At 34.3% G+C, this 21,561-nt stretch overlaps 1 protein-coding gene across 13 annotated transcripts in view; it reads left to right on the top strand.

Moving 5' to 3' along the window:
* Window positions 1–20,268, top strand: part of LOC121428463 (ras GTPase-activating protein nGAP-like) — a 103,047-nt gene extending 82,779 nt beyond the window's left edge. For 9 of the 13 annotated variants that reach the window (XM_041625082.1, XM_041625080.1, XM_041625084.1 and 6 more), the window contains 5 exons: window positions 6,747–6,857; window positions 7,570–9,438; window positions 9,880–10,082; window positions 14,000–14,062; window positions 19,271–20,268. In XM_041625082.1, coding sequence (XP_041481016.1) covers window positions 6,747–6,857; window positions 7,570–9,438; window positions 9,880–10,082; window positions 14,000–14,062; window positions 19,271–19,454 — 2,430 coding nt within the window. In that variant the 3' untranslated portion in view covers window positions 19,455–20,268. Of the gene's footprint in view, window positions 1–6,746; window positions 6,858–7,569; window positions 9,439–9,879; window positions 10,083–11,611; window positions 11,652–13,999; window positions 14,063–19,270 lie in introns of all 13 variants that reach the window. The other 4 variants (XM_041625090.1, XM_041625081.1, XR_005971795.1 and 1 more) reach the window with 3 other exon arrangements.
* The last annotated feature ends 1,293 nt before the right edge of the window (window positions 20,269–21,561 follow it).

Genomic DNA, 21,561 nt, shown 5'->3' with positions numbered 1-21,561 from the left:
CATTACCTCCTGCTTTTCCTTTTTTTAGCTATCAATTCATTTCCCTGTAATCAGTTAGATCTCTGCTTTCTTTTTCTTGTTTTATTTCAAAACTATTTTTTCCATTTATACACTTTTTTATATTTACTTCAGAAATTATGTGAACTGAAGTGAAAGATGATTCCAGATTAAGAGATTATCAAATGTTGTTTAAAAATTTCACATTTTAATCCAGTGTCAGGGTTAATGTCACATCTGGTGACAGCTGAATCAATCAGAATCGTGATATATCAACAAATTTCAGGTTGATAGAATATATCAGAAAAGAGATAATTACTTAATTTATGTTGTATAATGAGGGAAAGTTGTTCATATCAAATTCTCTCATGAACAGAAAATTAGTGATTCACTGAGAGAGAAGTTTGATGCATGTTTGTCTTGTTGTTAATCCATCAAACGTGCAAGGATAACGTCATTTATTGAGAGGGATGATATGATTTCATGAACCCTATTATAACAAATATAGTCAGAGAATATGTTTAGACTCTCATTCATTTCCTCATTTAGTTTAAAATTGAATATTTCTTTAAATTTCTTTCAAAGTTCATCTAGCTCGATTGTCAATAAAAGATTTTTCCACAGAAAGGTTATTCCACATAAATGGAATGGGAAGATTTTATAAATCCTCTTGTATTGTTTTACTGCTACTTGTCTGAGGTTTAATAAGAGGAGCTGCGAAATCCTTATGGTACATATTCTGATATCACATGATAACAGATTTTGTTGTCATTTGTTTTATATACATTTATGTAATCCATGAGTCACCAGTCATCAGTGGATCTTTCCTGTTCTCCAGAGTCAATATACAATAGTAATGTTCAAATCCTGAATCAGAAATAGTTCTATATTTATAACTTTTGATTAGTGCCTTGAAATCATGCTGTGCTAAGGTCATTAACATCAATGACATGATTGTTCTTAGTTTGCCTCTAATTTTGGAAATAATTAGAGATTTAATAGTTCTTCCCCCTTCCTTTTTATATATAACATGGCATGCAGGTTTGAGGTACAAAGGAAATTGTGTTTAAAAATGACCCAGACCCGGTAACATGAAGCTGAGTAATTGATTGTAGAATTGATTTTTATGATTGATTATACACAATGAGCATTGCAATCAATTACAGAAACCAGCAGACGATCAATTGCTAAGGTGTATGTCACAGGGGCCCTGTCATTCTCATGCCCACCTGTAGATCTTGTTGACATTTTAACAAGGCTTTGTGAATTCCTGTGGGGAATGTCAAATATATGATTTCTGAATGTGGAAGTTGGTTGTTATTAGATTATGAAAGGAATTCTTAGTCAGTTACATCCAGGGAATATCAGGAGAGTGCAACATTTATCATCGGGAAGTCTTTAGCAATCATCATTGGTTTGAGATGACTTCTTCTGTTCCCCGCTCTGTGATGTTCTCTCGCGACTTCCTTTTGAAAATTAGGCGTCCTGGCAAATGAGTGCGAGTGATTGACTCTAGTCTGTTGCGAAGGAACTCTGGCAATTGTCGTCAAAGACTTTGCTCTGTCAATTCATACATTTGTTAGGCAGTTCATTGGTCTACTTTTAAGAGTAAGATGAATCGATCGTGGTCTAAGTATGGAGGTCTTCGACTTGATGATTATGAAGAAATATATCAGATTTGGGAATTACAAAGAGAATTTGATTTTACTATCAAGGTGAGTTAGCTGGTAGTTGACTTTGAAGAAATACAGGTTTGAAAATTTCATTCTCTTTTATACAGCTCAATATTACTTTGAATTCATTACCATAAACTGTTAGTTGCTCTATGTGGTCAAGAAAATTGTCAAAACAAGATTTGGCAACTTGTTTGTTAATTTTGGATAGGCCTACATGTTTGTTGTGAGGGTAGTTTTATTAATAATCTATAAAATCCTTGCAGTTTTGGACATCCAATAAAACTTAATGTGTTTATAATGTGAGCATGACAACTGTGTTCATTTATCTGCTGGTAATCAATTTTATTTTTATAGCTAGCCACAATATTTTGATCAGTAAAAGGATCACTGTTCATGTGTAACCTTTGCATGTTGCCTCAGTCCAAATGTAGGCACCGTTTTATTAATGATAAAGAATTTGGACAAGTTTCAGATGACACTGAAAAGCATTTATTGCATTTGATTGTCATTTAGTTGATTTGAGCCATTTATTGATTGGAACAATCCTAAATAACAGGAGCATAAGATAACATGCTTATGATTTTAATTGTAGAGATACATAGAAGTTTGCTGGAAAAAAATAACTTAAGACAGTTTGATTCACTTTAGCATTAAAATGTTAACCACTTGATCAGTAACTTAAAAAATGTCCTCCAAAAATGTGATTGTTTTGCCAAAGAATGTCAACAGTTGTTACCTCTTTGGATTTGAGTTTGTTCATGCTCCAAGATTTATATTTAAAATCTAGGGTGTTGATTCAATTTGGAAATGGATGTGTTTTAAGTTTGTGGGTGGGCTTTTATAAAACACCATCAAGTTTTCTTCTGAATAGATCATGATTATGATCACTGAGCTATCTTCACCATTGTATTGTCATTTCTAGTTTGATGCTTTGTTAAGTTAATAGTCCCATATCTTTGTGATCATGGACTGAATGTAGAAAGAGTTTTACTTTTAAATCCAATTTAAAAAAAATAAAGCAAGTTTGAAATTTTTCTTTGGGTTGGTTGTCAATCATTTGTTATAATTTATTGCTAGTGCTCACTAGACCCAGACCCAGCAAAGCCAATATATACAAGATTTTTTTTCCTTTGAAGATTAAACCATGTCTAAATTCTCTTGAAGATGTATCTTTGTTGCAAAAATTTAATTTAATTAGAATAACTTTACAAAAAAAAACCTGAATCTGAACATTTTGGTACAGTTCTGGATAAGTCTTAGCGAGACTGAAAGACATCATATCTTGAATCCCCTTGTCTTCAAATAATCAAGTATCACTTCATTAAAACATGGTAACATTTTTAGAATCAGAATCATGGGTTGGAATCTCTTGGGCAATGTCTTTTCAACAGGTTACAATAACCAAGAGTTAAATCCTAAAATAATATTTGTTTAAGTATGCTTTCTCAAGGCTGTGTAATATGTTCTGCTGATGTAAAGGGGGAAGCCTCTCACTGGATAGAAACCTTGTAAGAGGTATGACTCACCTAGCTTCCTGTCATAATCCTAATGTCATCCTCTGGAATGGCAGACAGCCACCATGGAGAATTATTAGATTTTTTAGTTTTTAGGGGAGCAATAATGAAATCAAACAACTTATGAGAGTGAGAATTCACCTATATTACCCCACTACCCCCCCCCCCAAAAAAAATAATAGAATGAATAAAATAAACAATAAAAAATAAGTTAATATATGTTTTTAAAAATTGGAACCTTATATCTATAGTATAATTTAGACTTTAAAATGACAAATTTTTCTCTTTCATTTTTGATTTCAAGACAAAGAATTCAAAGATTTTATAAAAAGTATAGAGCTAAAAAGTGCCTCAAACTGTAGGAGAACTAGGCAATGATTAAATCATTATGTTTAGACAGTCATATGGCAAGCAGCCATGATGTCTTTCTAAACATGTTGCTCTCATTTTAAAGGTACATGCATAATGTACTGTAACTTACAAAAGAAGGAAAGAATGTTTTTTAAAACTTTGATATGCATTGACACTCTTGCAAAAATCTTGTTCTCATTATAGAATTTTTTTAGTAGGAATAAGAAAGAAGGATAGATTGAATATGAATAGTGTTTAATATTTTTAAATCCTTTTTGCTTTCTCACACTGTGGAAGTAATGAAATTAATTTTGTATTACATTTATAAAAAGAACTGGTTTACAACCTCAAGTAAAAAGAGGCCAAATTGATTTAACAAATCAGATATATTTTCTGTGCTTTCTCACTCTTAAATGATTTTATTCAATTTTCATATCATTCTAGATATCCACACTGATAGGCATTGCCTTTCTTAGTGTGACTCACATATCATTTGAGGCATGTCCGAGTGGCCCCCTAGAATGTCCCCAAGTTGTAGATTACTAAATCACATTTCTCATTTATTCTTTAATCGAGTTTTAAAAATCGTGAAATGAGAAAAGCAACTAATATGACCTCTCTTTTTGGTCACGGTCTAAATCTTCAGTCAGGTTTTCATAGAAGATTTGTCTTGTCTGTCAACAAGTAGCTGATCCAATGTTATACCACTGGAGAAACATTCAGCCTGAAGCTGATAAAAGATGTGACATATGTTAGCCAATCATAGAGCTTTTAGTTCAGAGTCCATGGTTTCATCAGGAAGGACAGTCAAAGCTTTGCCTGAATTGAAGGTATTTTCATTAAGTAGCAGAGTGATTCTGGCATTTACATGTAGATATTTCTTGGGTGTCTCTGAACTTGTATTTTTCTCAGTTTTTTTTCTTCACAGATTAGCATTGAAATCAGGAGTGATTCAGGTTTTATCTGGGTTAGCCCTGAACTTGTTGCATTTCTCACTGTGACATTTATGTTGATCAGATCTGATTCAAAAGAGATCAGAGTATTTCAACAAAGAATTTGAAAGAATGAAATATAAATGAAAGGCAAATGCGGGGATTTTTTTCTCAGTTTGGATCATAGCATTTTTTCTTCGAATAGAGAGGAAAATATTAATTTGGAACTTTATCTGAATAATGGGCATGCATCATCAAACTTGGCTCAGAATTCAGCAGTACCTTTAGAATTGAATATTGAATTTATCTCATGGCATCATAGTGTAATCTCTTGTTTCTCTGGGGATTTTATGGGATTCAACTTGGCAACTAAGTTGCCAGTTTGACAATTTCTTTAGGCTCATCCTCGTCAGGGAATAGCTTGATCTGGATTGAGAGAAGAGGAAGAGAAAGTTCAATCCATGCTGTAGCTTTGCCATTCATCAGGATCAGTCCTCGGCTTGTCTGGGCTTATACGAGCAGCAGTACTGCTTGCAGTATGGATGAAAGGATTTCAGTGTTTGCTTCTGGATTTCAGCACTTTTTTAGAAAGAGAAATTAGCTGTGGAATGATTACTCTCATGGTAATTCAGCAAGTCATCTAATAATTGCAGTTATAGCATTTCTAAGGCATTAACTGAACCAGTGGTCTTGATCTGAGTTAACTCACAATAAATGTTTTTATCTGCAACAAGACAGAATATTCATATTGTTTTATTCAGTCAGAAATATTGAGAAAAAGCAGTATTTTATTGCATCAGCGAACAGTTACGGAGTTTATGATGGTGTGCTGATTTTCACTTCAATTTGGAATTTTGTTCTCACTAGTTGGAATTTTAGTACTAACAAAAGTTGAGCTATTCTCTCCCGTTTCGTCACTGAATGTTATTTCAAGAAAGAATGATCAAGGATATTTTATCAAGTGTTGACCATAGTCCTCTCCTGATGCTGAAACATTCAGAAACTGTCAACGAACCGTGCTTCTCTCTCTCTTTCTTGTAACCTGTACATCACTGCCAGAAGAACTCTCATGTGATTCATGTTGAAAAGAACATTATACAAGGAAGGGCTTCTGACAGCCATTTTAAGATTCATCATCTAAATTTGGTCTAAACTGGAAGTGAGACACCTTATTTTGTTCTATCCACTCCAATCCTATGGGAACACTTCTTCCAATTTTGTTAACCTCACATCTGGTGAAACTTTGATGTTCTTTTATCTCAGTTTCCTTTCTTGACAAACACTTTCATCATGTCAATATCCTTCTGGAACCCAATGTATTACAGCCTATCAAGTGTGAGCCAGAAGGTCGCTAGTCCATTTATGATTAATATAGTCATTTTAATATTTCATTTGACATTTGTAAACATTGCATGAGTCAAGTCAAAGGATTTGTGGAACTGTGTTCACCGCTCTTAATGCATGAGAATTTATTTGGTCCGTAATCACACTCCTCTCAAAGTGAGACAATGTCAATCACTTTGGAGTGAGATTCATGGCTTTTGAGAGTGGATTTTATCTCTTTTAGAGTGAAAGTGTATAAAAAGGTACATAGTTCACTCCAGAGGGATCTATTATGCACTCTATAGACTTACAGTTCACTCCAAAGGGATTGGTCCCTACCATCACTCTGTGAGGAGTGTAATAAGGGACTGGATTTAATAGCAATGTTTGCGTAGAGAATAGAAGAGATTTACATGACGTGTGATATAAAGTAAGGATGCAGACTTCTTGCTTTTAGACTAATAAGAAATAGACTCAATCAATATTTTACAATGCTAGTTTTCAATTTTTACAATGCTGCATGTCAAGTCCTCTTATGTGATTAAGCCCTCAGTAGGGCTAAAGTTGAACCACAGTTTACCTTTTCAAATTTCCTGAGTTAACTCTTTCCATTTTCCATATTTGCTGAAAACTGCATTGATTTAAAAAAGACTTTGTAATTATTCCTCATATATGGAACAAGCGATGCCAATTCTTTGATTTGATTGATTGATATATAATGTTTATACATCATTTTCAACATTACATGATATTCATATTAGTATAATCATTTATATTATTGGAGCATCTTAAGCTCTATGAGCTTGAGAATGATGTTCCAAGAGAAAAAAAATACAAAGATACATAATTATACATTGGCTAAAATAATACATTCAATGATGCGAACATCAACATTATCTTTGTTATGATGGTTGGTGAAATATGAATTTTTCATTGTTTTTTTTTTCCTACAGAGTGCCACTGATAAGAGCCATGCAGTGAAGTTCAGCGGTTACATTGACCTAGGAAGAGAGCTTGCTCTAACACATTCATTACTGAGTGAAGCAGTAGACAAGTTTGACAAGGTTTGTGACTTGGGCTTAGAATGTACAATTAATTGCATATATTGATCAATACCATTTTAATCATACACATCACCACTATGATCAATGCTTAAGTTTGTTACAAAGTCCTAATGCTTGCTCCTGTGACATTTGAAGACTGCGTATCATTCTCACAGAAGGGAAGCCAGGACTTACTCCAGGGGCCTGTTTCATAAAGGACTTGCAATTGTTGTAAGATTGCCATAATGGCAACTACCATGGTAACAGGGCTCAGCAGCCAATCATAATCAAGATTACCCTGGTAGTTGCCGTAATGGCAAAGTTACAACAGTTGCAAGCCCTTAATGAAACGGGCCCCAGATTAAGAGAGAAATGTAATTTGCATGTTTTGTATGACAAAAATGTATAGCTTGTAGGCAGGTTATTGCATATAGTATTCATTTACAAGAATGCATATGGGTGTTATAGGTAGTTGAAAACTTCTAGAAAATTAGTTTCATGGATGTAATATGAACATATCTGTATTTTTCACTTAACATTTTAAATTTCCTTTGGGATGTTTTACAATGAGTTCAGCATGAATCACAGACATGCCTGTATTCTAACACACATATGTTATTTAACTTGCAATCTAATTGATCGATTCGCAATAGCGCATGTTCTCTGAGCATGAAAACCCTCTGATTGTTGATTGTATTTTTTTTATAATTGTATTTTGTGTTCTCTTATGCAGTCAAGCAAGGAAAAGGTTAGTCCTTTACCCGGCATCTTGACCAAGATTTCTGATCAAGTCAGCGAACCTGATAAGTTTATCCCCTACCAGTCAACTCATGTGGAGATTGATAACACGGTAACCAGTGCGACATCAGTGACCACTACCACCACCACGACATCATCTTCATCATCCTCGACAGCGACGTCACAGGCCAAGAAGAATCTTAGTAAGATCTTTGAAGATGCTGAACCATCGACAGCAGGCGACGTCGAGATGCTGCCTCCGTATGAGGTTGCTATGGATAAGACGATTACAAAGTCATCAACCATTAATAGCCTAGTAGACTTCATCCAGCAAGATAGTGACTCTACAACATCAATCTCTAAGCTGAACAGTAGAGCTATGAATGCAAAGAATGGCAGACATGCAAAGATGGTGAAACAGTCAGAGTTTGAAGTGAACAGAGAGGATTATGATATTGGTGAAGATCAATCACTAATTGGCTCTCAGATGGAACCTTTACAGATTGTTGAAGAGGAAAGGACTCGAATAGAAACAAAGGAAAAGAGCCATGTCTATACAGTGTGTATAGAAACAGTATGTAGTAATACCAATGTCGATACGACCCTCAGTACTAGTGACTCAAGCAAACCAAAGAAAGATGACAATGGGCAGAAGCCTCGCACGCTGCCATTGTCGTTTTCTAACCCTGCCTTTCAGTTGTCATCGAGGGCACTAAAGCAGAAAGATGCCGGGACAGACAGCATGAGTTCTGTCAACAGTACACCAAGCAACGGAGCAGATTCAGACTTTGGGGATGTATCGCACAGCTCTTCTAGCAGCGGTGCTTCCCCACCCCGTTTAAGACGCACAGAGTTCTCAAAGGGGAAGAGTTTTCATGCTGATACGTCACGTAGTAAGCACGCAGCGTATGTAAACATAGAACCACACACACTCCCTAAAGTACATGTATCATCCCGACCACCTGCAGACATGGTTGGGGATATCTATAAGCCAACAGAAAGTCGCTTGCCAGTCGAGAGTTATAGCAGTAGCAGCTCAATCCATACAAAAATGACTCTGCCTATTGGTAGCATTTGTACTGACATGGACAGTACACAGCCGCAGTCACCAACTGAAGCTGTGAAAGCATTAAATGATGCTCATAGAAAAGACTTCTTTAGGAATCTCATTACACCAACGGATGAGACTTCTGTATTGTTGGATCCAAACAGCAATAATCAATCAACGCAGTGTTCGGAGGCAACTTTCCGATTGAGCAGCAGCAAGAAGCACGATTTACCACAGTTCTCTATAAATATGCCAAATCCTAAGACTGCTCTATCTCAGGATTATAATAATGCTACTTTCCCTTCGAGTAATGTCAGACCCCATGTTGTACAGAACCAAGAGAAAGCATTCTCTGAGGTCTTGCTACCCTCTGTATCACGTCCTAGACAAGATAATACAGCACACATACGCATAACACCATCACAAATACCCTCTAAGGAAGCAACCATTACTCCTGTTACAGTAGGGGCTTTCCCAGTACTAGATATGCCCCAACAGACTCACAACCGGACTGCTAATAACAGCACAGGACTGGCCCAACAGCAAAGTCCTCCAACAAGGCGGAATATCATCACCCAGTTAGGAACCAAACAAAAACCGACTAACGAAGCACCCACATGCCCCATCCCGATAGAGTTCTGTCCTGTTACAGAGCCAACGGTGCTCCAGACTAGGCCTAGCAGAGTAGGATCAGTCCAGCATCGGATACAGCCTGTGCCTTCAGGAGCGTCTGTTAGCCAGGATCCAATCTGGACCAGACGAAGTGAGGATTCCCCATCTCATGGAGACATCCCAACAGCAGAGGAAAAACAAGAGGTAAATTTAGTTTTGTTTTTTACATGATGATGATGGTGGTGGTGGTGGTGGTGGTGATGATGATGATGATGATGATGATGATGATGATGATGATGATGATGATGATGATGATGATGATGATGATGATGATGATGATGATGATGATGATGATGATGATGATGATGAATGATGATGGTGGTGATAATAGTGATATTGATGATCATGATCGTAGTGATTGGGATGATGATGGTAGTGATTATTGAGATGATGATGGTGGTGGTGGTGTTGGCAACATGGATGGTCGCGGTGGTGGTGGTGGTGAAAGTGATATTTGCAATGATGGTAATTTTAGGGATGATAATGTTGATTCTAATGATTAAAATGGAATGGGCACTATCATGGATATTATACCCATCCACTCCTAATGTTTGTATCATTTATTACTCTTAATTTCATCTTCAGTACGACAATAAAATTTCTAGTCTGAAGCTAGAACTGGAGCGGATGGCATCCCAGCTGGCTGAGACCAAGAAACAACTGGAAGAAGAGGATATCAAGGCAGAGGCTGCCCTCACAGAGATGAGGTTAAAGGTTGAAGCTACAGAGACAGAGCTTAAAGTACAGCAGCAGGAGAAAGACCAGCAGATCAGGGATGTCATAAGCAGGTATGAGGTCAAAAGTCATTTAGACCCTTTCCTGAATCTTTAGCAGATGACATTGATTTCCCCTTACCCTTATTACAGGGGTAGTTCATGTACATGTTAAGTGTGAACCTAAGTTTACTCTTTGTGAATTTCTGATCTTTTTCTTAAAAGAAATTCAGTCAGTGGTCTTATTCTCCTTTGTGCTCCAAACCAGTAACCAGGTTCATTCATTCTCCAAACATGTCTTTAACCCCCATTAACAAAATATGTTAATTGTTAACATCTTGATGGACTCAAGAGAGGCTAACTGCTTAGTATTTTGATAAATCTTGATCTGTAATAACATTTAATTCTAAATGTTGCGTATAATTCTGCCCTTTTTTATTCATATTTATGATAATTTATATTGTATATCCCTATTCAAAAAATAAAAATGATAAACAATAAAACCCTTGCTGCATTGACAATGACGGCTTTTATTAATGGGGAAGAGGGCCAAATTCTTGCAATATTTCTATAACATTGGTAATGACCAACAAATACATTTTTCCAGAAACATACATGTCAGTTGTTCAGCCATGTATAATTCTTTTGATTTCTTCAAATGTCCCCATATTCTTAAATCTATCAAATAATAAAGTTCATAAAGAAAATAAATTTGACATTTTTATGACATATGCCATTTGTTATTCTGTTTTAGAAGCTATACTTGATTATAAAATTTTTAAAAATGAACAATGTGATGTTGGCAAAACAAACCTTTTTCGAGAGAGAAGCGGAGGTGTACAAAAATTCTATATTAATAAAGCTAAATCATTACAAAGAAGTTTTGAATTTCCAGGAATTCAACAATGATAGACACTTTTAGTTCAAATATGCAAGGAAAGTATAGTTATTGTTTGCAGATTGATAGATAAAGGTAACAGCTTTAGGGTATATTACACTTAATGATGCGCAGGGACATTCAGGAAGAAATCTTTGTATGCTTTGTTCCTACAAAACTATAAATCTATCCAGTTTTTCACATTCAAAGATTGAAAAGCTTTTTTCAGGATCGTTCACCATTTTATTGTAATTCTTACTAAGTGATATATTCCCATATAGCATCGAAGAAATAAGTCATCTTAGAATTTATCCTTCTAGAAACCAAAGGAAATGCTATTCCAAGGATTACCATTATTTATTTAATTGTCTGCAGTAATATTGAATAGTTAAAAGGGTAGGGTAAGAAATGTTATTTTTATTTTATTACTAGATATCTCATAATTTTCTTTCAAGCTTCAGAGTGTGTTAGAATTCATAATTGTACCCCTTGTTTTTTGAGCCATTTTCACCATCTATTCCTGAACATTACAATGGCATAAAGAATAATAATGACCCTTACTAAGAACATGGGGAATATATAAATTTTCAAGGTGAACTTTCATCCATCACCCCTCCCCCTTTCCCTGTCAACCAATCACTCGCAATATTTGTACAGCGCTGTGTTCCTACCAACCTTCATTATACTACCACTTGCTCCCATTTGTTCTTTTCCCTTTAATTAATAGCTAATGGTCAACCTATAATAGCCTCCTATCCCTAGTGTTGGTATGTATGCGCCGTCGTCGTCATCAACGTCGCTTTTCTCTCAATCACTGGCCTGCCCTCATCATCTCACTTCATATCATTTCATCACTTATTCTCTTTTTTATTCTTGTATTTAATGGCATTTTGGAATGCAAATATATCAAAATTAGGTATTCAAAATGAGAATATTATATTGCCTCGTTATTATGAATGCTTTTATCATATAAGAAAGGGACAAGTTTTTGAACTTTTAATAGACATTATAAATATTTCTTTCTCCTGTTGTCTCTGAGTAAAAGCAAATGCATTTTTGTTGCTATTTCAACTCAATTCATATTCTAAGTATTATTTCAAATATATTTTTATACTGCAAATCACTTCTTTGTTCATGCCTTCAAGAACATATTTTTATTTGCAGTCTGCTTCAAACATCACCAAATAAGTTAATAACAAAGTATCGTTGCAATTGTTACTTTTACTTTGTATTCATGCAATTGATAAAGTATTGACATTATTTTTTACAAATATAATTGAATTTGATTTATCATATTTTCAGGGTCTTATTCTTGAAGATTATCATTCTCATTTTTCATGACTTTTCGTGATGAATATGTTCATTGTTTCCTCCTATTTCTTCTACCTTTATTTTCAAACTATCATTCCATCATCTCCCCTTTATCTTACACTGTTTTAATTTGCTTTTATTGAATTTCAGTTGGAATGAAATATTTGTTTTAGCACTGAGTTGATTTTAATGGAAATGGCTACCGCTTCTCTTGCCTAACTATTGTTTGATTTTGCTTATCTTTTTCTTAAGATGGAGGGTTTTGGGGGTGATAGGTTTTTTATGTTGAGTGGGATTATTTTTATGGGGTGTTTTGTCTCACTCTTGTTGAAAATTTGCTACATTGTTTGGGAAATGTATGGAAGTGAATATGATTGACATAGTATTAATGATTTTGGTTTGTGTTTTAATCTGAAAACACTCTCAATACACCACTCATATGATGACTAATCCATTACACATTAAATATTTCAGTTATTATATATACTATGAAACATTGGTTTCTTAAACATGTGTTTAATGGTGAGTGAACCTATGTGCCTGGTAGAAGATTGAGGGAGATAGGTTTATGTAGAAGTGTTTAAACCCAATTTTGAAATATGGTTGTTTTTTATAAGTTAAACCTGGGTCTTGGAAGTTTGTTTGGCTATTATAAATTAGTTCTATTTCACACAATGTAATATAAGATTATAGATAAAGGATACATTGTCAGTATAGTTCATTTTAGTATAGAGTAGAATGAATGATTTGATAGAATCACTGTTTACTAGATTGTGTTCTAACATGTATTTCCTTTTTCCCATCGTGACACACCGTGCACTGAAGCTTCCATTGGATTATCTAACCATGTCCCTATCCTTCTCTCCCTAACACCTCATTATCACATTCTCGACCCATCTTTAGTGAAGGTATAATAACAACAGGTTCTCTTGATGTTAGTGTCCACCGAGCAAGACCCCCTCCCCGCAGTGAGATACCACCCTTCCACCACCTGTAGACCCCCTTCCACCACCTGTAGACCCCTTCCACCACCTGTAGACCCCCTTCCACCACCTGTAGACCCCCTTCCACCACCTGTAGACCCCTTCCACCACCTGTAGACCCCCTTCCACCACCTGTAGACCCCCTTCCACCACCTGTAGACCCCTTCCACCACCTGTAGACCCCCTTCCACCACCTGTAGACCCCCTTCCACCACCTGTAGACCCCCTTCCACCACCTGTAGACCCCCATCCTCCATCTGTTCACCCCCTCCCCCTTTCCACAGTTCCCCCTGCTTCCTCTCAATGTTAGCATCATGTTAGCAGCTTGTCTCTAAATGATGAAGTTGATTTGCTTAGATGAAACTAGTCTAATGCACCCTTTATCCATAATATCTTATAAATTTATTCTTGCAGAATTATCCTTTGACCTTTGCACCCACCCTCACCTTTGACCCATAGCTGTATTATTTGTGTAATATCCCCCTGTTGAATTCTGTCATAGAAAGCCAGTCCTCTTGTATGTTTTTGTTTTATTTGCTCTTCTATGTTCCTAATTAGTTCTATTTATTATTTTTATGTTTCCTTAATGAGATGTTCTTTTTGCTAGGCTTGTTTTATTTCTGCTACTAAAATTCAATTTTTCTTTATTTTGTTTTCTTTTATGTTAATTTTTATTTTCTTGCTCCACTTTCACTTTTTCCTAATTTCCTTCTAGTCATGCTTTAATTTTCTCTTTGATTTATTGCCATTTGCAATGCTACCTCTTCTATTTTGATTCCAACAATGATGATTATTTGGTGCTGTGTTATCTCATCTCTCAGGGTTGAATTCCGATCCTCCGTATGTCAAGTTGTTGATGATGAAAAGACAGAGGGGGAATTATGGTTGGTAACCGTTTTGCATCTTGGGGAAAGAACAATTCCTATTTACTCATTCTATCTATAACCATTTTCACTTGATTGAAACTGTAATAATACCTTCTATCTTTGGAATGTCATAACATTGTTGATATCTTCTTATTTCAAGTCATTTCACTTGATTGAGGCCGTAATAATACTCTTTGGAATGCCATAACATTTTTAATATATTGTTACTTCAAGTCTGTTGGCTCTAACTTTCTGATCATGAAATCAACCATCATATTCATATTCAACCAGTGTGGATGTATTTCTTCATCTCAATTTGCAACAACAACAACAACAAAAACCCTTAAAACTGATATTTTAGTCATTGATATGTTCAACTCAGTTCATACTCATGCAATAATAGTATTCTTGTGGAGGTTGTCTCATTACCTTTAACCTACATTTTAAGAAATGAATATTGAAGAGAACTCGTAATTCTGATTTATTTTTGAGATGTCTATAATGATATGAATTCATATTATTGATCAAGTAATGACGTTACAGTTGATTTATTGTCAAACTAATACATTTTCTGGACATTTTTTGTTTCATATTGAAGAGGTATCTCTCTTAGCTATTGGTAATAGTTCTACCGTTTTCAGTTAAGATGTTTTTAAGGAAAACTAGTGAAAACAGGTATAATGATCAAATTTTGACAAGAATAAAGCTTTGGTATTTGTTATGGTGGTAGATTTCTAGTGTTCTAATTGCAAGGCAGTAATATATCTTGTCCCTAACATTTGATACACCAATTTGTGTATTCACCTAAAAATGTACTACCCCCCCCATTCCTAAGTCCCTTTATGCCCTATATATCTTTGTTTCCAGCATGAAACTGTATTATAGATATATGATTCCCATCCCTGTCATGTACTAAACCCATGCACATAGCAATCTTGTGATTTAAGCAAAAAAAAAATTAAGCAAAAAATTACAATTAAATATAGAGAACTTGAAAACCTTACATCTTCACTTGTTACTGCTAAAATAACCCTAAAAGTAGAACCTTTGCAAATTGATTTGTGTCTTATGCGCTCAGTCTTAACTGTTGTAATTAATTCAAGACATCGTAAAATTGTCATTTTTGCAAATTTTAGATGTTATTTATGTTACTATGGCAATATCTTCTCTTTCATAATTTTCTTTTTTTTTCTTATTACTGATGCTACCTACTTTTTTTCTAACTGTCTCTTTCTCTCACCATCTTCTTCTTGACAAGATGTCAATCTTCCCCCCCCCCCCCCATCCATCTCCTCACCTCATTGTCCAATAATGTGTTCGTTTTGCACTCCCTTTAGCTATGTACACTTAATTGAATGAAAAGCCCCTCCCCTCCCCCTTGAAAATATACTTATTAATCATAAACCTCGGCCTCGTAACATAAAACTTAGCGATTGATCATGGGCTTATTCTTTAGTATGAATTACACACTATGCAATAAATCATAGAAATTTCCACACAATCAATTGCTAAGCTAAGCTACAGTGCATTGATATAGCATCCAGCATCATTACCTATTGTAATGTAATTAATCAATTCTTTCCTGAACTCTCAAGTTTTGTTTGTTCACCCCCTCTCATCTGACAGTGAGCTCTTATGTAGACTATTAATTGAACCTCAACAATAAACTGATTTTATATCAAAGTCTGAAGTAGTTTTTAATTAATTCAGTATACTTTTTTCTTCTCATCCCTTTAACAAAACTTTTGAAAATAATGTACAGATTTTATTCTTCATCCTGAATTCTTTTATCTAAAAAAAGTAATAAAGAATTAAATGATTCCTAGCATTGTAGAGTTTAAAAGGGCTTTCTTAGAAAATAATCTTAAGGGTTGGTATTGTAATTAATGTTAAATATATGATTAAAGATGGGTTTGGGATTCAGAGAAATTATCATTGGTGTGGTATTTGTCATCACTGTGTCATCATCATATTTTCTTCAGACGGAGTCATCAGCATCAAACTAGCATTTCATAAGTTTATGTTGTATGTAAATCATTGGAGAGGGGTTATATGTGTGTGTTTTTATTCACAAATCAGTACATTGACTACATTCCAACATTAATGTGTAAACTCATGAGAGCTGTGTGAGATATTACTATCATGGTTTGGGGAAAGGCATTCATAAAGGTCAGTTTAAAATAGAGCAGCTGTTTACCTGCTCTTATGCAATGTATTTTTTGTATTGTATTGTTATGAGTTGTGTGTTCTACACTGTAAAAACTGTGGTGTTAAAACTGACATCAATTGGTGTTAATAGAGGACCACACCCTGAGGTGTTAAATTTGCACCTTAAAGATTGAACATAACACCAAAGAGTGTAAATGTAACAACCAAAGGTGTTGTAATAACACCTATAGGTGTAAAACTAACACCACCAATTTAACACCAGTGTAAAATAACTGGTGTGGTCCTCTATGTACACTGGTTAACACCACAGTTTTTGCTGTGTATGTTTTCAATACATTGATTTTTAGTCTTTTCAAAGAAGTAAAGGTTTTTGATAAATGTCCAATACTTGGTGGACTTTATTTACATTTCTTAAATGTCTTTTCTTTTTAAGGAAGACTTAATATCCAGGATAATCATTGATTGAAGACAGTCTATTTATTTTTTTTTTATTTTGAGGAAATGTATTAGATTTTCTTTGGTTTACTTATTTTTAAGATTTCAAATTTTATACTCTGAATCATTAATAGATATTGCCAGCCAGAGACTAAATTTACTTTAAAAAGACTGTCAATTATTATTTTTTCAATAACTTAAGCATCATTTGCATTATAAGTGCCCAGGTTTTTTTTTTACAAAATAACTCAGTTGCAAATGTGACTACCATGAACAGGTGAAATAGTGAGCAATCTAACACTTCTATTGAAAATAGAAGAGAAATCACTCCTGTGGTGGTGTTAACTTATGAAATATCAATAATTGCTTTGAGGGAATTCACAAATTCCAAAGTGTTTGAATTTTCACACATTTTTTATCCTAAAGCTATCAGTCAGCTTGCCTTGTTACTTTCAAGGGAATTTTTTATCATTGAGCATTGAATGATGATATTTCTCTTAGGTGTATAGACTGTTGGTAATTACTTTTACTGAATGATTCAATTCTGGTGGATGAAAATAGAGGCCTTTCCTTTTCTGATGCTAGTTCTCATGCAAGAGCCAGAATTTAAACTTTCTCTCTCATTTTCAATATACTAGATTTTGTGATTTGTTTCCTTGGGCGAATTCGTCCAAGGTGAGATTTTGAAAATGCTCACTCAAGTCATCAGGCACTTTGAGCTAAATCATATTTATGACTGTTCCATATTCTTAAGGAAATGATATTCTGCAAATTTTCACAAGATCAGAAATGATTCATATGCCTGTGAAACCGTTGGTACAGTTTTTTCGGCGGGGGGGGGGATCTAGTTTTCGTCGGCAAAATTTTTTGCTACAAAAAAATAATTTTCTAGCTTTATAATGGAATATAACATAATAAATCATTGTGAGGTAGATTTTTTTCATTGTGATTTCTTGTGGATACATTTTGGGTGGACGGTGATGTACATGGTCATCATCATCTCTTCTATGTTACTATTGAATAATCTACATTAGGCCTAATAATTAACTGAAAATTGGAAATCTAGTCAGCGTACATGTTTATGGTTCTGTTCTGCAAGCTTTGTGCAAGTTCAGGTTATCAAAATAATTTCAGTTCTTTCCATTGAAACCAAGTTGATGGTTTTTGATCTATTAAAAACATTTCCTTTTTATTGGAGAAGTACAATGTAATATTAACTTGGACTTTGACGTGTAGTGGTTGGGAGTATGGGGTTATGGTCAGGCTGGAACTGAATAATGATGGAAGTATTTAGGACCATCTTGAATGCTAGAAGTCTCTAATGAGATTAAATGTATACTGTCAATTCAAAGATGTGTATACATGTAGGAAAACAGGAGATTGTTAAACTACATTTGTTTTCTTACCTAAGCGGATGTAATAAATAAGCATCTGTTTCTGAATTGAGGCTATATATTCTCAGTTTGCATGTATGATGAGAATCAATGACAATCCCTCTTGTAGCATATGCTTCAGACTTCATAGAGTATTACATGCATGGCTTTTATTAACAAACTTTGTGTGCTTCTTGTTATTTTCATAAATCTCTATTTTGATGTTATGCATGGCTTGAATTTATCTCAGATTTGGAGAACCATTTCCAGTAAATGATTTATATTGAGCATTCTGCAAGTGAATTATTTGGATTAAAACTTTCCAACATGAGAGTATTTCACCTCAGAGATCTATATTCTTGCAGCCACTGAAAGAATGGTCAAACCATGGATCCTACTAGAACAGAAAGTTTTCATTTGTAACTTAGCCAGGCTTTGTGAAAATGCAACCCTGATCATCAAACAGTGTATTTAGCCAGAGGGGTTTATGTCAAATGGGCTAAAGCCATTCTGGCTCCAAAACATACAAATTATCCAGTATTTGAAATGCAACATTTCTATGTGTGTTAGTTAATTGTTACTAAATATGGGAATGAAATTCAAATTTGTTTGCTGTGTTGCCATGCCGACATGCTTTGTAAACAATCATGTTTCCTTTCTCCTGTGTATTGCTTGTGAGTCAATCATCCAACCTCAAAATTAAAAATAAGACATTTTAGACTCTAATAGCTAGTGAAACATAGATAAATATACCAATAGTTATATTAAAAGTAAAGCATGGAAAGTGATTGATTTCTATTGAGAATCATATTCACAATATAACTACATGTGTATACATATAAACAGATATTGTTATATCATATTACATAGATAGAATCATAGCATAAAGAACCATATATTGATAGTTTATGCAGGGGGTTTATGATTATATTTATTTAGCACATAATGCCTGTTTCTAGAATTTTGCCATATATTTGTGTAACCTGATTCATATTGTAGTGTGAGAATGATAATGAAGAATTATAATGATCATAAATTATCTGAAGAATTAACATTCATCACATGAAATATATCTTGTAAATTTCTACTGTCCTACATGTACAAAACTGATGAAAAGAATCAAATCAATTGAATAGATGATTTGTTTAAAAATGATATAAAATTTAATTAAAGTAAACTTGATCATTGGCCTACTCGCTAATTTTGTCATTTTTTTTCTTACATTATTTCTGTTTGCTGCCCTCTTTAGGCTGATGTGCGTGGAAGAAGAATTGCGGGCGGAGCAAGAAGAGATGAGGGGTGCAGTCAAAGCCAAACAAAAGATCATCGACGCCCAAGAGATCCGCATCCAATCCTTAGACCTGGCAAATCAGAGACTCATGAGGGCGCTACAAGCCTTAAAACAACGTTGCCTAACAACTAGTCAACATTAAATGTCCTCTTCACCGACAAAAATTTGAAATATTAAGATTAGAACTGATCAGTATTCGTACTGTGTACGTATAAATGAACAGGATGGTGTTTAGATATCAAGCTGTCTATTTTGAAACATGCGAGGGCAGTATATGATTATTTGGAATCAACATCTTTTTCAAATATGAATTTCATTCAACAAGGCAGTATGAAACTTGTTATGAAATCAGAAGGATTTGTAATTTGATTTCAGAATCTATTGGTTCCAGTGTGTTGAAAAGAGTTTGAAATTTGCAATAGTATCAATTACATCATCTTAACCCATGTAATGATAAGCTTTGAAAACTGCAAATGGTTTAAGACATGATTGAGACTGGGAAATATAAAGGATTAAGTTGATGTAATGTGAATGAAAAAAAATATATGTGTTATTGGAGAATGTATTGTTGGGTAAATCACACAGATAACATTAATAAGATCATGGATTTTTTAAAAGAACTGTATTGTCTGATTGGTTGAATATGGAGAATTCAATGAATTAAAAAAAATTATAACCTAAAATGATTGCAAATTCTATAGCTATCTACTATTATCAGTCAACTTCAATTTTCGAAAACAGAATAATACATGATATATAAAAACAGTTTATCCTTAAAGTAGTTGAAGAAATCAATTCACACAATGTCATGAATTTACTTAGTGCAAAAAATCTGTACCCTCTTATATGACTATGTGTGTAAATCATTCTGTGATCTTCTTGTTTGGAGAGATATGAAAAATACATACTCGTTGATGTCTCTCACATATCAGTGTTAATTCCTTATATTTTGGATGCAGTTTTCAAAAAAAATTTAAGGTTGATGATCATGTAATACTCTATACATGACGTGACAGCTTTGAGAAATGTGATTTTTGCTTCAACATACTTTGTACTGTTTCATATTATTGCACAAATGGCAAGCAAATGTGATTTTCTACAAAGAATGGCTTATATAGCATCTTGCCTTTCAGTGTTATGATAGCAAGAATATGCACAATTTGAAAACTACTTTCTCAAGTTTGAAGATGTGTGGTTATATTTCACTTGTCATTAAGAGCAGAATAGTATTTCTTGATATTATTCTTGCTATGTTAATTACACAGTGTAAAATCTGTGGTGTTACAACCTACACCAGTCAGTGTCCCTAGAGGACTACACCTGCACCCGTTGCATAAAACTTTTGCCATAAAAAAAGCTCTTAAAAACAAAATTATGCCATTAAAAATTACACATTAAAAAACTCTGGCAGAAAAAAATTGCCAGAGTTTTTTTTTATGGCAAAAGTTTTATGCAATGGGTCCCTTGAGGTGTTAAAATTACACCCTAGAGACTAAACATAACATCAAAGAGTGTAATAGTAATAACTAATGGTGTTTCAGTTACACTCAACGGTGTTGAGTTAACACCAGCAATTTAACAGCAGAGTAAAATAAATGATGTGGTCATCCATGTACACCAAATCAGCACCACGCAACCTTATCCCAAAAAATTATTAATTTTTTTGGAGAGATTTATTCTTTCTTCATATGCCTGCTATTAATTAACCCATTGGATACAGAGCCCTCATTGTGTGGAAACTGGACTCTATTGAAAATGCATAATAGAGCATAATCAGTCAGCCCCAACGATTTAACATGTCATTAAACGTAGCATATGCTGTTTCACTCCTACATGTACATGAGGATTATGTACATTTGATCAGCAGGGATACATCTTTTGAATGTGCACTATAACTTTAGAATGAGATTTCCTTTAAACTTGTTCATCACCTGACTGGAAACTGTATCCTAATCATTACCCATAATGCACTTTGATTTACATTCCACTCATCGACAAATCCACCTCGGGGAACACTCATATTACTGTTGTGATGATAGTGTTGGCATCTTGCATATTACCTGTGTAAAAATAAGTTTGAGCTCTTAGCTTTGAAAAAAAAACATGCATTGCTTTTAGAGTAATTTATCATCATTGATGTGAGATATTAGGAAGGTGAAGTGTATTTCATGCTTCTCCTTAGTCAACCACAAATTTTACAGGTTTTTTGCATATAATATACAGTTGCTTGCACATAAAAGGGTTTGAAT

Source organism: Lytechinus variegatus, chromosome 15 (genome assembly GCF_018143015.1).
Source record: "Lytechinus variegatus isolate NC3 chromosome 15, Lvar_3.0, whole genome shotgun sequence".
In the NCBI taxonomy this organism is placed as follows: Eukaryota; Metazoa; Echinodermata; class Echinoidea; order Temnopleuroida; family Toxopneustidae; genus Lytechinus; species Lytechinus variegatus.
The sequence above is the reverse complement of the archived record's forward strand: the minus strand, read 5'-3'. Positions and strand labels throughout refer to the sequence as shown.